Raw genomic sequence first — 15,081 nt, 5'->3', positions numbered from 1 at the left:
TAAATAGTAAGTTCCTGGAAACAAGAATATTTCCCAGGGACTATCTACCAGCAGCAAATAACTCCTGAGTCTACTCCTACTTCAGCCAAAATTTCATAATTCAAATATAGTTAATTTTACATAACTACAAGCCTAAGTGGATTTTTTGAAAAAAAATGGAATAACAGAGAAAAATTTATTAGAGCTCCCACTGAGCAAAAGACAGATAAAACAGAAGACCCTTCTGTTCTGTTGACTGCCAACTACAAACATAACATCCAACTACTCAGTCTACCTATAATCCCAAGTTTGCCATGGCGTATCTTCTGCCACTGCCTATCTTCAGTTATGTAGCAGAGGGACAACAGAAGGAGTATTAGGGGGAAACCAGCTAAGGATAAGCAGAAAAAGACGAAGCAGAAGAGAAGAGAGGAAACAGAGGATGTGGATGGGATCTGTGGGATATGGTGAGAGTCCTTAAGGGCTAGGGGAGGAAGTGGGGGACTCAGTTACTGTAGCGTAGTTTTTCTCCTTCCAGCTTTCATCTCCTTCATTCTCCTCATCTCCTCTTTCCCTAAACCTGAATACTCCTTGTAAATATTACACCTCATCTGTTTGGTTGAGCTATATGTATCTAGACCGTTGAGTTTTCCCTATAAATTCCTTAACTGGAGATCTGAAACTCTAAATTCAGTTGGACAATGATTACTAAAAATTACATTGTTCCATGCACAGTCTGAGCTGCTGAACACCGTGATCTCAAGCACAAGCATCCAGCTTCAAGCCATCTGTCACAACGTTTGGCCATCCATTGGTCTTAGGCCAAGCCACCTGACGCAAAGGATAATCTTTGAAATCAGCTGCTATTACTAAATACATCTCTGGAACTTCCACTGTGAATCAGAAAAAAGATTTTTGAAGATTCCCTCTCAAAAAATATCTCGGCAATGTCTATATTTTAGGCCAGTTGCCAGCTTTTATGTTTTATTTGTAAAAAACCAAAAAATACAGTTCTGTTCTGGAATCAATTTTTTCTGTTTCTCAGGTCTACTTCTGTTTCTGACATTGGACTGCAATAGCCTGGGTACTTACTGTGAAAATAATGTCCTTGATCTAACAATGAACTTGAAAACATATTCCAGTGCTTTCAGAGTTCTTAGGATAGGTTCACATTGCTCCCCACGGCTGGAGGTATCCAAGTAAGTCTTCAGAACGGTCATTAATTTCCTGAAGTTAAAAAACATTTTTAAAATAATCTTTTTTTAAAATTAATTTCTCTAACTTCTTTGGCTACTCTAAGTAAATGTTTATGCTTAGTCAAGCACATACAACAAAGAGTACTGCATATATTTTTGTTTATGTTGCACAAATTCTTTCAGCATAAACCAATGAGGAGCAAATTCTTCACTGCGCAAGCAAGAAAGCAATCTGAAATCTCAAAACAGCAGCATAACTTTACACAATCCTGGAAGTACTTTTATGGAAGCTTATAGTATACATGCACAAGGTAACAAAATGTTATTTCTGCCTGCCTACATTAAGCAGTGATTAAACACCACTACATCCTCTAAATTACCTGCATGTAAATAGTACAATATTCTAGTACACAGCAATGCCTTGTATCCAACAGCAATTTTTTGCTAACACACAACCTGCTAACAGAGTGCAAAAGCTCATCTAAAAATAAGTCCCTTAATGTATAGTTACAGTTTCAGCTTAAACAATTAAACTAATATTAATGATGTAAATATGACCGTAACGCAGCCATAAGACCACCTAAAATAAGGGTGTTTGGGTTTTTTTTCTTACATCGCTACAAAAACAGAAACCTACTATCCCCATCACTAAACAAACAAAACCAACCAACCAAAACAAACCAATAGAACAAAACCCAAGCACTTGCACATTGATGAAACTTAACAGTTCACTAAGTGGACTGATGAAACATTAAGAAGTGATCACTATGGTATTTGGAACATACTTGCATGCAAATAATAGGTTCAAGAACTGCTCACTACTGCACAGAATATATACACAGACACACATATATATACACGTATATGTATGTGTTTATGTATGTATCTCTCTGTGTAACAAATAGACACATCCTCAGCCCCACTGCACTTGCCTAACTCACATTTCCGGACCAAAATATCAGGCTTTCAGCTTCTCAGCCTTGTGGGCACTACATCCATTCTGTGTTTCCTTTTACTCCTTTTTACAGCTTCTTTGAATTCACAGCTTTATACCGAGTTGGAACAAAATTTATCCAGCTTGTATGCAGGGGCAGTCCACTCCAGGTCCCTCAACTGTCAATGTTATGTCCTCTCCGGACTCTATAACAGCTAGGTACAAATAGAGGACTAAATAGGAACTGAATACGTATCTAACAGTTTGGCCAAAATACCATATCATAATATGCTCATAATATGTCTGGGACACAGTATCGCCTTCCTAACTATGAGTTAGGCCACATATAGCTATTTGTTTATTTCATAAATGATTGATGGAACAGTGTGTATCTTCCATGATGTGCATGGAACCAATGATGCCAAGAAAACTCACGATTTGGGGAACAATCAAACATTATTTTGCCTCCGATTTGATTAAATCATCAGAAAAACTCTCAGCCAGGTAAGTCTTAGAAATATTTTAAGCAAATAAAGCTGTCCTGAGAGGTTCTGTACCCCACCTTCTCTTCTTTCACAATAATATAAAGCATTACATTACATGTGCTTATTACATATGGAGTGAAGGAGGATTAAAGAAGAGCACGTAGCTTGCACTTGAGCTTTCTGAGCCCAATAATGCTAACGTCAACTTTCCTACAATGTGAGAAAGGACTGATTGTGCCCTACTGCCTTTCATTTCTAGCAAACTCACGTTCTAATGCACGATCTGCGTGACATTTCCTGTTGAGTTGGAATTGATGCATATTCAGCACAGGACACTACAAGATATCCCCAACTATTCCAAACAGCTAAGGTCTTCCATCTATTATTCATATGCCAAATTAAAGTTCTGCTTCGATCTGCCACTCCATTAAGCTGCCAGAACAAGACATCAGGCAGATAAAAAAAAAAATACATCTACCCTGTTATAGCACTTCCCCAAGATCAGCACTACCTGAAGATGTTATCTTTCTTCATAATTCAAAGCGATTTTATCCTACCATCATCTGCAAAAACCTTTTTTAAAAAAAGGAGGAATCCAGTATTAAATTTACTGTATAACATGTCTCCACAGTTTTTATTCTCTTCTATGAATCCATGTCTTCTCATCTGGGCATTATCTGGAAGCTCCAAAAATAATAATAAAAAAACCCCAAAATAATAAAAAGAAACAAACAGACAAACAAAACCCCCAAACGTCTGTCCACCTGCCCACTGCCATGACCATGCAACAAATACTAATACTCCAGTTCACAGCAGACCACATAACAAAGACCCAAATTCCAGTTCACTGCATCGAAACCCTCCTGATGCAACATCAGACTTTGCACTGCTTATGAAGACCTGACAGTTCCCAAACAATTTTTTTCCCCCATGAGTTCATTTGCTGTAAAAGAATATGCGGAAATCTATATAAACGGGTTAAGGACATCCTCAAGTCCTCACTTTAGAGCATTTCAGGTTAAGGCCAGGAATGTGAAGGGAGAGGCTTTACAGCTAAGTATGTTTTGACAAATATGATGGGATACAGGTGAAGGGCTCAGAGATAGCAAAATCCAGACAAGAGAAAAATGAATGCCAAAGAATTATTTAACGCCAAATCAATTACTCTTTGTCAATTAACTCTATTTATAATCATATGTGTTTCTCACAGGCAGGCTTGTTTCCAGATAAGCAAACAGCAGCATCAAAACAACAGTCATCATTAATTAAATCAGAAAAGTCACAAACAGGATTTGCTTTCTTTAATGCGATGGTAGAGGTTTAGGAAAAAAAAAAAAAAAGAAAAAAAAAAAAAAAGGAGAAAACTTACTTGTATGCCAATGTTGCACTAAAATGCTGTTGGATATACGCTTCCAAAACAGTGTTAAAGTGTTGAAACTTCCGGTCTGCAATGAGCCCTATGATATATATCTAAACAGACATGGACATAATTAGCATTTTTCATAAAGTTACATTTTAAATTCAAATATTAGTCTTTTGAAATATTTTTTATGATCCACTATTTAAAAGTTTTTCAAGAAATTTGCTTTTCAGTCAACTAGTAATATTGCATCTGTTCTGTAGAGATTTTAAAAGTAATTCCCCGAAATAAACAACTTGATAGCTCATTCAAAATTCCACAGTTCTTGACTTTGACAAATAAAATCTTCTCGTACTGATTCTTACCAGTGCATCAAAGACAAGGATGTCATACTCATTACTGTGGGAATGTTCCATCATGATGTTAAACAGGGCATCCAGCGTATCTTGGAGAAACTATACAACAACATGAAATGACAAATTGGCAACCAATTCAACTTGAAAGATCTCACAAGTCAGTTTTCAGATAGTAGACTTGGTTTCCCCCAAGTTAGAATTTTAAAGGCCTTTGCTGAAACTTCACTTAAATTCAGAAAACACTTCCAAGGACTCAGGCTCTAGTTTCTTTAATTTTAAGAACCTACATCCTCAGACACATGAGCAATCAATAATATATGTTTAGCTCAAAGCTTACGGAAAAGCTAAAAATATATCAACGACGGAACTATCTAAAACTGCATTCCCACTTCCTTAGTGATACAGATTAATAGTTGCTGTTTTCACATATACATGACAATTAAAAAAACACTTCATATTTCTGTGGTCTGATTCAAATCCCACCTTAAATCAAACGAAAGCATCCCAGTGACATGGGAACCAAATCTTTGTTTGATTAAAAAAAAAAACCCACAATTTTTTTTTTTAAGTTCTCCTTCCTCCTTCTCTCAAGAGAGGCATCTAATGCTTATACTTAAAGAGTAACACAAATGTAATAAACTCCTAATCTGAATGCTAGAGTCTACCACTTTCCGAAATATTAACAAGTTTTTTTTCATATTACACTCATTCAATTAACAGAACACTTCGCTGGGTACGCAATACACTTTTTTTTTTATACCAACATGTAAATTAATGTTAAGAACTATAAAGAAAGCAGGAGGAATTATTTGTAATGTTTCAGATAGACAAAAGCAAAGAGTTGAACAGAGATTGTGGAAAATATTTTACCATTGCTGCCTTCATATCCTATCAAGTTTTTAAAATAAAATTTTCTGTGCATGCGCAAAATTAAAGCTTCCCTGTGACACATATGTAAGCACCTGACCAAAGCAGCAATGACTCCAAATAACACCCTTGGTACTGAATTCTCGATTCATGCACAAAATTTCCAGCGAAATAAAATAACAGAAAGCAGAAAAGGACTCTAATAAATTACTTACCAGTGAAAGCAGGGAAATTTGACCAGTAACCTTGCAAACCTCCACAGCCTAACGGTAGCCAATACCGGAGATGTTTGGGAGTAACAAGTAGAAAAAAAATAGCTAACACTATGAAGAATGCTGTGCAGGTGCTTGCTTCCTTGCTCCCTCTAATGAAGAGCTTTGCTCATGTCTTTTGCAAACTATCCCTAACAGAGGCATTACACTGAATGACAGTCATGAAAGAAAGTATAATTGATAGGCTTCTTTAAGTTTCTATGTTTACTGTAATTTACCCTCCGGTTTCTTTTTCTTTTTGAAACCATGTGTCCTGGTTTCAGCTGGGATAGAGTTAATTTTCTTCCCAGTAGCGGGTATAGCACTGTATTTTAGATTTAGTATGAGAAGAATGTTGATAACACACTGATGTTTTAGTTGTTGCTAAGTAGTGTTTATATTAGTCAAGGACTTTTCAGCTTCCCGTGCTCTGCCAGGTGCACAAGGAGCTGGGAGGGAACACAGCCAGGACAACTGACCCAAACTGGCCAAATGGCTATTCCACACCATAGGACGTCATGCTCAGTATATAAATTGAGGCAAGTTTGCCAGGGGCAGCGATCGCTGCTCGGGGACGGGCTGGGCATCGGTCAGCAGGTGGTGAGCAATTGCATTGTACATCACTTGTTTTGTGTATTCTTTTATCATTATTATTATTTTCTCTTCCTCTGCTGTCCTGCTAAACTGTCTTTATCTCAACCCACGGGTTTTACCTGCCCCCGATTCTCTCCCTGATCTCACTGGGGGTGTGTGGAGGGTGAGTGAGCAGCTGTGTGGTGCTTAGTTGCCAACTGTGGTTAAACCATGACAATATGTAGCATTTTTGCTGCCATAGCATGAAGGGACATGAAGAACAACTATTATTAGAATAACTTTAAAGACATACCTTCACAACTTCCTCTCCATCCACAATCTTCAGTTTTTCCAGGTTTTCCTGAAGCAGCTCTGGCTTCATACGCCACTTCAAGAGACCTAGTAAGCCCACTAATAGAAAATAAATGGAGAGACATTAAAATTTAAAACATGATTTATCATTTGTGCAAATGTTGTCTTTCTAAAACATCTACCTGTTTAGAAGATACATACCATTCTGAGTTAACTTTGTAGAACAAACAAGAGTTGAAATATAAAATGCATCTCGCGAGCTTGCTGAAAGCCCCCCTACAATACTTGAGTTCCTGACTATGGTTGCTCCTTTATTTTCTATGTGTTGACGCGTAGAAGGTAACATCAAATAAGCACTAGCATCCTCCATTTTTTTACTGTCCCCCTGAAAAACAACATACCATTTATGACACATTTCGCACCACCGGATTTAAAAACAAACCTATTTTGTACTTTGTACAAAAGTAAACAAAAAGCTATGTTTCTATAGACTTAAACGCATGCACTAAAGGATAAAGAATACCCAAGTCCCAGCGTGGCTCATACAGGTAAACCAAGAGTCCGTGTTACTTAGCAAGAAAGACTGCAATGAACATGGAGGGAAAATACTACACTGCAATTATAAAGGTATGTGTTTTAAGGTGCAGTAAGGAATTATGAGGGCTGACATCACTGGCAGAGTAAAAGCAAGAGCAGGTTTCTCAATAAAATGTCTATAGCTAAAGAACACAATAGACTATTGAGCATCACCCTGAAGATTGTACACAGGATACAGACAACACGGTTACAATGTCTACACACAATTTAAGAACAGAAAACAGGATTGAATAAGACAAGAATGGCAGCGCTATTTTGGTATGCCCATTATAACTTAATATTTGGACCTTTAATATAAAAAAATCAGGACATGTTAAGATTATATTTTAAATTAAACAATATGCTGCCGTGACTAAGCGACACAGATATCACAGAATTTATGCTTCTCGGTAGAATGGACAGAATGAAAAACAGAGAGCCAACAGGTATTTTTCCTTCCTGTATTTCATCAAGTTGCATGCCACAACCCTCAAAGATTTTTTTTGTCTCTCAACTTTTGATTCATACCCCAGACAGGAAAGCAGTTTTTAGACAAAAACAATAAAAATCATATTCCTAACTGTTTAGAGAATATCTTTTTTCTTGAACAAAACTACTTAAGAAAATGTCGCCAATGAGTTTATGAGCTCTGTCACTTAAAGCTACAACACCATGACAGGTCTGACTCAATTGCAGACCCTTAGTCTACAATTGTGCCTACACAAGGAGTCGCAAAAGCCATAATCTAAATTTTTGCATTTGTATCCGATTCAATGACTGTCGGTGTGCAGCCTCTACTTCCTATCAAACAAGAAATAAGGTTAAAAGTTGACTATAAAGAGACCTAGACAGGCAAAAGGCAAAATCCGTATGCAGCAAAACAGACAGCATTAACAACTTTTATGATTGTATCAAGCTTGCCAAATAATTACTTCTCAGAATTTCTGGAATCAAAAGAGAATCTTGACTTCCTCTTTGAGACAAGTTAGACAGACAATGGGGACAGGACTTGAAATTTTGATCCAAGTGTCTCTCAAAAGGATTCAATGCCTGAAGGCAGTGAAAATAAAGTACACTGATTAAACTTCGTGGTTTACAAATGAGTTATTTTGAGAGGCCAGAGGTACCGCTGTTTAACACACTCACAGTTTAGAATTACTGTGTTAATACTAGAATAGGAAAACATATGTCAGAAAATCTGCCTATTTCTCCCAAACAAACTAGGTCAACTCAGTTTAGCATTTCTCATCTATGCTGTCACTTAAGGAAAAATTACCAGGTTGATCCAGGAATGAATAAGATGGAATTTCATAACCAACATTAACCACACAGTCATACAACGTGATCATTATTTTCCTTCTGATCTAAGTATTTACCAATGTTGGTATCAATGAAGGGAAGATAAAGCACTATACACTGCCATTAATCTTTGTTGGACTACCTAAACAACTTGATTTAGTTGTATGCGTCTCACTTGCCATTAATGTTACGGCAAACTAGTTACTGAAAGGAGCACTAAGAAATACCCAAAGTAAAATTTCTTCTGTATTGGAAGTGATTTCTGGTTCTTAGTTGCTGCTAAACAGTATTCTCCAAGGGGAAAAAAAAACCAGCAACAACAACAACAAAAACCCCAAACAATCTTGAAACATCTGTTCCCTGCTTCAGTTCTAAGTCAAAAATGCTATCTGTGTCCAGTCAGGGCTAGCCAAAACTATTCTTCACATCCAAAATCAAATTCCTGAAACTTTCACTTTTGTATCTGAGTAACTACACAGAGCAGTTTCAAACAACCAATTCCCTAAGATTACATTCCCTGATTATTCATACGACTAAGATTCTAAATGAATCAAAAGAACACTTTTCGCCCCTTCAGCAAAGAATAATAGTACACATCCAGGTACTGAGCTTTAGCATGGCTTTAGCATGTTACAGAAGGCCAAAAGCACAAACTTCAGTAAAAATAGTAGGAATAATAACCGTCTCTCATTGTGCTTAGATAACATCTCTCTCTAACAAAAATTTAGAGAAATCTTTACTGACCATAGAACAAGTTACAGGGTTTTTTTTGTTCAGATAAAAACCATAATATTTATCTTCGATAGAATAATAAAATTAATCTAGCACTAAGAAAATAAACAACGCAGTCAAAGACAGTGTGAAAAGTGTCTCGTGGGGGAAAGAAAGGAAAAAAATGGATCCAATACCTTTAGGACTAACAAATCATGGATGCCATCCTGAAGAGTTGTTCCATCCTCCTTCATTAGTCTTATGTAGGCCATTGCAAAATTCTTCTCTCCTTTATCTTTAGCTGCAAAGCAAAGTATTTTCAGTTGACTATCCATCAGTGAATTAAAATTTGCTAAGGTAAAAATTCCCTACTTACACTCTTGAGATGACCTGTGTCTGAACATGAAGCGCAGATGTATCCTTTGCATTTCTTCAATAGGGACTGCTACCTTTTGTAAAATCAGAAAACAACGAAGAGTTATGGCGGGGGGGAGGTTGTTTCACCTGTAACGAACTCTTGTTTTCAAATAACTAAGCATCACTTCTGCTGGCTCCATAATGCCTTTCACAGACCATTTAAACCTATTGAGCCTGACCACAGTAGCAGAAGTAGTGCCTGATAAGCAATTATCTGTTAGACTTTGCTCAAAGTCTAGCACCACCAAAGAAATGAAGTACTGAACCTCATGAGTTAAAGCACATAGGTGCTTGTATGCTAGAAAATAAGTATACTGCAGTCTTATTACTTACCCTATTAACCATAAGAATTATGCAACACCTCTGCACTATGAAACTTCCACATTTCATACACATAACTTAATGACCAATTTAATAAACAGGTGGAAAAGGTAAGAAAATTCTAGCAAAATAAATTAAGTATGTTTTTGTGATTAAATTCAGTTTCAAAGCCTTGAGTAGTATCCCAGGAACTTGTGACTGCTTTATTCTTAAAGTAGCATACCTACTTATAACAAATATGCAAAAGGCCAACAGCATAAGAAAAAGCACAAGTTTTTATATTATCAAGTTTATAGTTCTAAAATTGTAAAGACCTGTACTCCTTTGAGTTCATTCACAACTTATCTTTACAGATCTTACTGCATAACATTCCTTCACATTAACTACACTTTTCAAAAGGATCTACTGTTAATAATTCTGTATAAAAGTCTGAATTACAGAATATTTTTTTTTAAAAGCTAGTATATTAAGCAAAAAACAGAACAGGTCAATGTTTTCAAAACAACAAATAAGCATCTGTTTCAAATCACACTGCCATTCCCTCCCTGTCCCACACAATGTCAGCAACACACCTTAGCGCAGTAATTGCAGGCATATTGTCTTCAATTGCAATTGTCTGTAGCAATTGCAGCAATATTGTCTTCAATAGTCACCTTCAAAAAAAGCATGATTGCTAGCAAGCCTGAGACATGCTTTATAAGAACTACTTCTGGAAGCTTCTGGGCATTTCCCCATCAAAAACATTAAAGCTAGATTAGATAATTATTGGTGTGTCTCTAAAGAAATTTTTTCTATCTAAAATTGTAATATCTGGGGAGGGGGTGTGTGGGTTGATTTAGTTTGGTTTGGCGGGTTTTTGTTGCTTTTTTTGTTTTGTTTTGTTTTTAAATCATATACTTGAAGCTCCTCATCTCCATTGTTTTACCACAACAGAACAAATGCAATATTTCAGTTTTGATGAGCCATATTAGGACATAAGGTTATCATTTAAGATGCCCTCATTTGTTTTGCTAAACAAAATCTTAACATCATTTTCTAGGCCAAATTTTAAGCCTCAGCAATCATAGATCTCTACTACCTGATGTGTGACTAAGGCTCCATCCTTCTAGCTGTATTCAGGACCAAGTTTTTTTAGAAAAAGCTGATGCTGTGCAACTTTTCTGTGTGAGGTACCAAGAAACGAAGAGGGAAAAAAAAAAAGCAAGTGAAAAGTTATCATCTCCACCATACCTTTAACGTTTCCATCCAACGTGGCTGTTTGACCTGATAGTAAAGGACTGATCTATATTCACTCACGGGTTTGTCCCCCGCTCCCAAGCAAACAGCATTCTTAAAAAAAGAAAGGAAGAAAGAGTGCTTAGGGGGTCATTAATTGCTGTAAATTGTGACTGGAGCAAAACCAGAGCCAGAAGCAAGCCACCGACCGAGGGGCTCCCCCGGGAATCCCGCCCCCGGCTGCGGCAGCGGCTTTACCTCAGCGCCCCGCCGAGCCCCGCGCGAGCCCCGCCCGCCGTGCCCCTGGGGGGCGGCGCTCGCTGAGGCACGAGGCCACGGCGGCAGCCGCGGGCGCCCCCGGCCTTCGCTTCCCGCCCTCAGCCGCGCAGCCACGGCGCCTCCGGGCACCGCAGCGCCTTCACTGCGCCGGCCGGGTAAGGGCGCTGCGCCGCGCCTCTGCGTCCTCCGAAAGCCTCCGTGGCGGCTGGGAGCAGTGCCCAGGGCACCGCTGCTGCCTGTGAGGCAGCGAGGCCCCGGCTCAGGCCTGGGGGCTGAGGCAAACCTTTCCCCGGTTAACAGGCCCCACCGCTTGGGCCAGGCTGCCCCCAGGGCCCCGCAGCTTGGAGCCTTCGGAGACTGGAGACGCTCCAGGAAAGCCACAGGTTCAGGAGCAGCATCTATCGTGCAGCAGCAAGACCTGTCTTTAACAAGCAGTTTTGAATCTGGGTATGGTGTCATTCAGAATTAAATAATAATGAAAGTACTAACAGAGAGGAAGCGTTAATATGAAGATACTGCTTTTTCCAAGTCTCCAAACATAATGAAAATAAGCATTTTCCATAATTACACTGGACCCACCCATAGATTGCGTTTTACAGGGGTTACACAGTGGGATCTAAGAAGAGCTAGGTGATGAACATACGTAGACTTGATTTCTCAAACTGACTAACTTAAGTAACCAAGGCATCATCTCAGTGGAAGAAACACACAAAGTAAAAATAATCTAGCTTCATTATTCCATTTATTTCTCCATTTACTTTAAAATACTCTATTCCAGCAGAATCTCAGAAGTGTTTGGCTTCATACCTGAGGTGACTTCCAAACTAAACATCATAGAGGCAGCACCAGCAGTATGCCCTCCTGCATGTTTTCAACATTAAGAATTTCCCATTCTCTAACAATTATCAGAACTGCTACAGATCCAACTTAAAGTTTTGATCAAGCTCAAAATTTGTTATAACCTAGCAATTCAGTTTGCTTAGTGAGTCTGTGAATGGCCTACGTCCATCTTCCCTGGCTGATGGTGGTTGAGGATTGTGCATGCAGAGTAACTGCTAATGCTGATACTTGAAGCAGCAAGATCACTGACACCAGGCCTCAGACATGAAACTGAAGTGCATGAAAGAAGCAAACATTAAATTCTCTATTGAAAGCCCAGATGAAACTAACCCTATATAGGCTACTGCAAAGGTGCAATTTTCCTGCTGAAAATCCAGTGAATCTGAGAAGCCTGCTTCAAACACCAGGATGGCTTGTGACAAGAAGGGTGTGATGCCGATACCGAAGGCGATTTGTAAGGTCTGGTCAGAGTGATGTAACTGCGGAAAGGTATGTCTCATCTGCCTGAATGGAGCTTTTTCAAGGTTTACGCACCAACTTGTTTGAATGTACTCTGTAACGTTCACTTGCAACAAAAGGCTTTTTACTTGTAACAGTAAATCTAGTGCTAGCTCTTCAGCTGAAACTAGTTTGATACCTAAACAGAGCCAACCAGTGTCCAGTTTAGTGAATATATACCTGTTTTGATTCATGGATAATTAGAAACATTGAAATTAATATAAATTCATGGGTTTGAAAGTTTATTGGTATTCATTTGGAGGTTCTAGCAGGGGAGCGCAGCTACCGTATACCCTTGCCCCATGAACAGTATGGCTCTATCAGGGACTCCGCTACACTGGACAGGTTTAAGACTCAGCGGGACAGGGTGCTGGGCCATCTCGTCTAGACTGTGCTCTTGCCTAGAAAGGCTGGACCAGATGATCCTTGAGGTGCCTTCCAACCTGGTATTCTATGATTATGATTCATTTATTTTTTTGGAGGCTAAAAGGGAAAACCAGTTACTTTTGTTATTACTTGCATTCAACAGCATTTCAATTAACCCCTCAAAATTGTTGCTTAAACATGTCTAAGGCATATTACCCACAGAAAGCAGGCATGATTTGACCATATGTTTCAGATCAGACAAACTGACAAATCCACTTTCTCCTAGTATTTGGAGAAAGGATGCATCTGCAGAACTGAACATACATAATATCAGAATGCAAGGTTTAATGCATTGCAATAGGTTAATTTCTTTAAGGAATACCTTTGTGTATGTATTTTAAGCATGTTATCTGTGAATAGACACAATAGAGGTTGCTGAAGTTGATTTCACGACTGAGTTAACTTCTGTACATGCAAGTCATGTGATTAGGTGTTTTCATATATATATATGAAATATATTTTGTAATCAGGGTTACAATTTGTTGTGTGAACCCTAAGCATTACATGGGTTTAGAATTTTCTTCATTCAAGCTATAAAGTTGAATTTTAGGTCAAGCATTTAATGGTAGCTCATAAACATACTTCGGCAAGTCATGAACCACAATGAGTTACTCCATCTTTATTTTATCTCAAGAAGCGGCATTATGATTTCACCCTCACGATCACGGTACTGATGTAGTGAGCAGTATAAAGCTCAGAAAAGGAAAGGCCAAAAATCCCCCTGAATACTGAACTGGTGTTAAAAAGCCCTAAGGAAAAGACAAAAATTCCTCAAAACAGAAACAGACAAGCAAAAAGACACTGTAAAAATTTATGCTGCATATGTACAGTGTCCACACTCCTCCACTGTCACTAATTTATATGTTTGCCATGTACTCCATTCAAGGGACAATGACACAGTCTTCCTGGCACAAATCAAGGGTTTGTTGTGTAATTGAAATGGTATTTCTAACATTTTAATGTACAAATTGCATTCCTCTGGGAATTTCCACAAGAAAAACCCTAGAATAAGAATGCAGTAATTGTCAGAAACAGCATTTGTTCCTTGGCACAGCTAAAATAGGTCATTCAGTGTTATTTCTTGTTACAGTTTTATGCAAGACATTTATAGGATTTTAATAGATATGTCACTTTAAACATCATAAAACTAATCAGTCACAAGATGTCAAGATGACACAAGTAAGGGAACTGCAAGTTTTTGCACAATGGTATTTTATAGAAATTTATAAGTTTAAGGCTTAGTTCTATAATGTAACTCATTTTTCTAAGTTCATCATACAAAAAAAAAAAAAAAAAAGAAAAAACTTACTGGCATCACTTTTCCTTCTTCATCACAGACACACATTATCACTTCCACATTTCTCTGAGTTGTTTTATTGTATTTATCAAAATCTCCATACAGCAATGTAATATAAATGTCATTTCTTATATCTCCTGAAAAAGAAATAGGAAGGTTAAAAATCAAATTTAAATGCTGTGAGAGCACAGGGTCAACTGAACTTCACAAGAGTACCTCTTTTTCTGCAGTGCAACAGATAAAAATGTCTTACTTGCCATCTGAACTTAAGTTTTCATCTGTTATTCTTAGCTAAGAAGATACTACAATGTGATGTGAAGCGAGGCAAAAGGGAGTCCTCAAAGTGACTTAAAGCAATTCTCGTCCTGCACTGACACCTGCTGGTGAGGTGACGGATGATGCCATTACTGAATTTTCCCCAAATACACAGCGCTCTCGAGGGAGCCTAATATTCCAGTTTTCTCCCGTGAACAAACTATTGACTTCTTTTAAAGGAAGTATCGAGATTTGAATTGAAGCAGTTGGGGGAGGAGGGTGGGTGCGTGTTTGTTTTTAAAAAAGAAGTACTGCAGACAGTGAGTGACCTTAATTGGAAAATACCTTACCATAAATCCCCCAAAAAAACCCAAATAAAGACAGTGTAAACTCATATGTTTATTATTATTAAAGGACAGTGATAAGTTAGAATAAAAATAAGGTTAATTTACAATTTAACTAAGCATCCACCGTAATCTACTTAGAAGATAAGAAAGCTATGTACAAGGAGCTGGGATTATCCCTCTGTCTTGATTTTATTTTTTTCCATTTAAGTACTGGAAAATACTTTCCAAGGATTTCAGTATTTTATATAAGCCTCTAATACTGGAAGAAAATTTACCATAAAGAGTAA

General features: G+C 37.9%; 1 protein-coding gene across 1 annotated transcript in view; it reads right to left on the bottom strand.

Annotated features, from left to right (window-relative positions):
- DOCK2 (dedicator of cytokinesis 2) overlaps positions 1-15,081 on the bottom strand; it is a 201,064-nt gene that overhangs the window by 159,241 nt on the left and 26,742 nt on the right. Inside the window, exons 14-22 of the mRNA XM_082323800.1 lie at positions 14,205-14,329; positions 10,868-10,966; positions 9,276-9,348; positions 9,097-9,200; positions 6,515-6,698; positions 6,315-6,412; positions 4,320-4,409; positions 3,964-4,064; positions 1,072-1,206 (exon numbers count right to left, since the gene is read on the bottom strand). Of these exons, the coding sequence (XP_082179926.1) occupies positions 1,072-1,206; positions 3,964-4,064; positions 4,320-4,409; positions 6,315-6,412; positions 6,515-6,698; positions 9,097-9,200; positions 9,276-9,348; positions 10,868-10,966; positions 14,205-14,329 (1,009 nt within the window). The remainder of the gene's footprint in view (positions 1-1,071; positions 1,207-3,963; positions 4,065-4,319; positions 4,410-6,314; positions 6,413-6,514; positions 6,699-9,096; positions 9,201-9,275; positions 9,349-10,867; positions 10,967-14,204; positions 14,330-15,081) is intronic.

This window comes from Platalea leucorodia (assembly GCF_965183815.1).
Source record: "Platalea leucorodia genome assembly, chromosome: 11".
NCBI lineage: Eukaryota > Metazoa > Chordata > Aves > Pelecaniformes > Threskiornithidae > Platalea > Platalea leucorodia.
The sequence above is the reverse complement of the archived record's forward strand: the minus strand, read 5'-3'. Positions and strand labels throughout refer to the sequence as shown.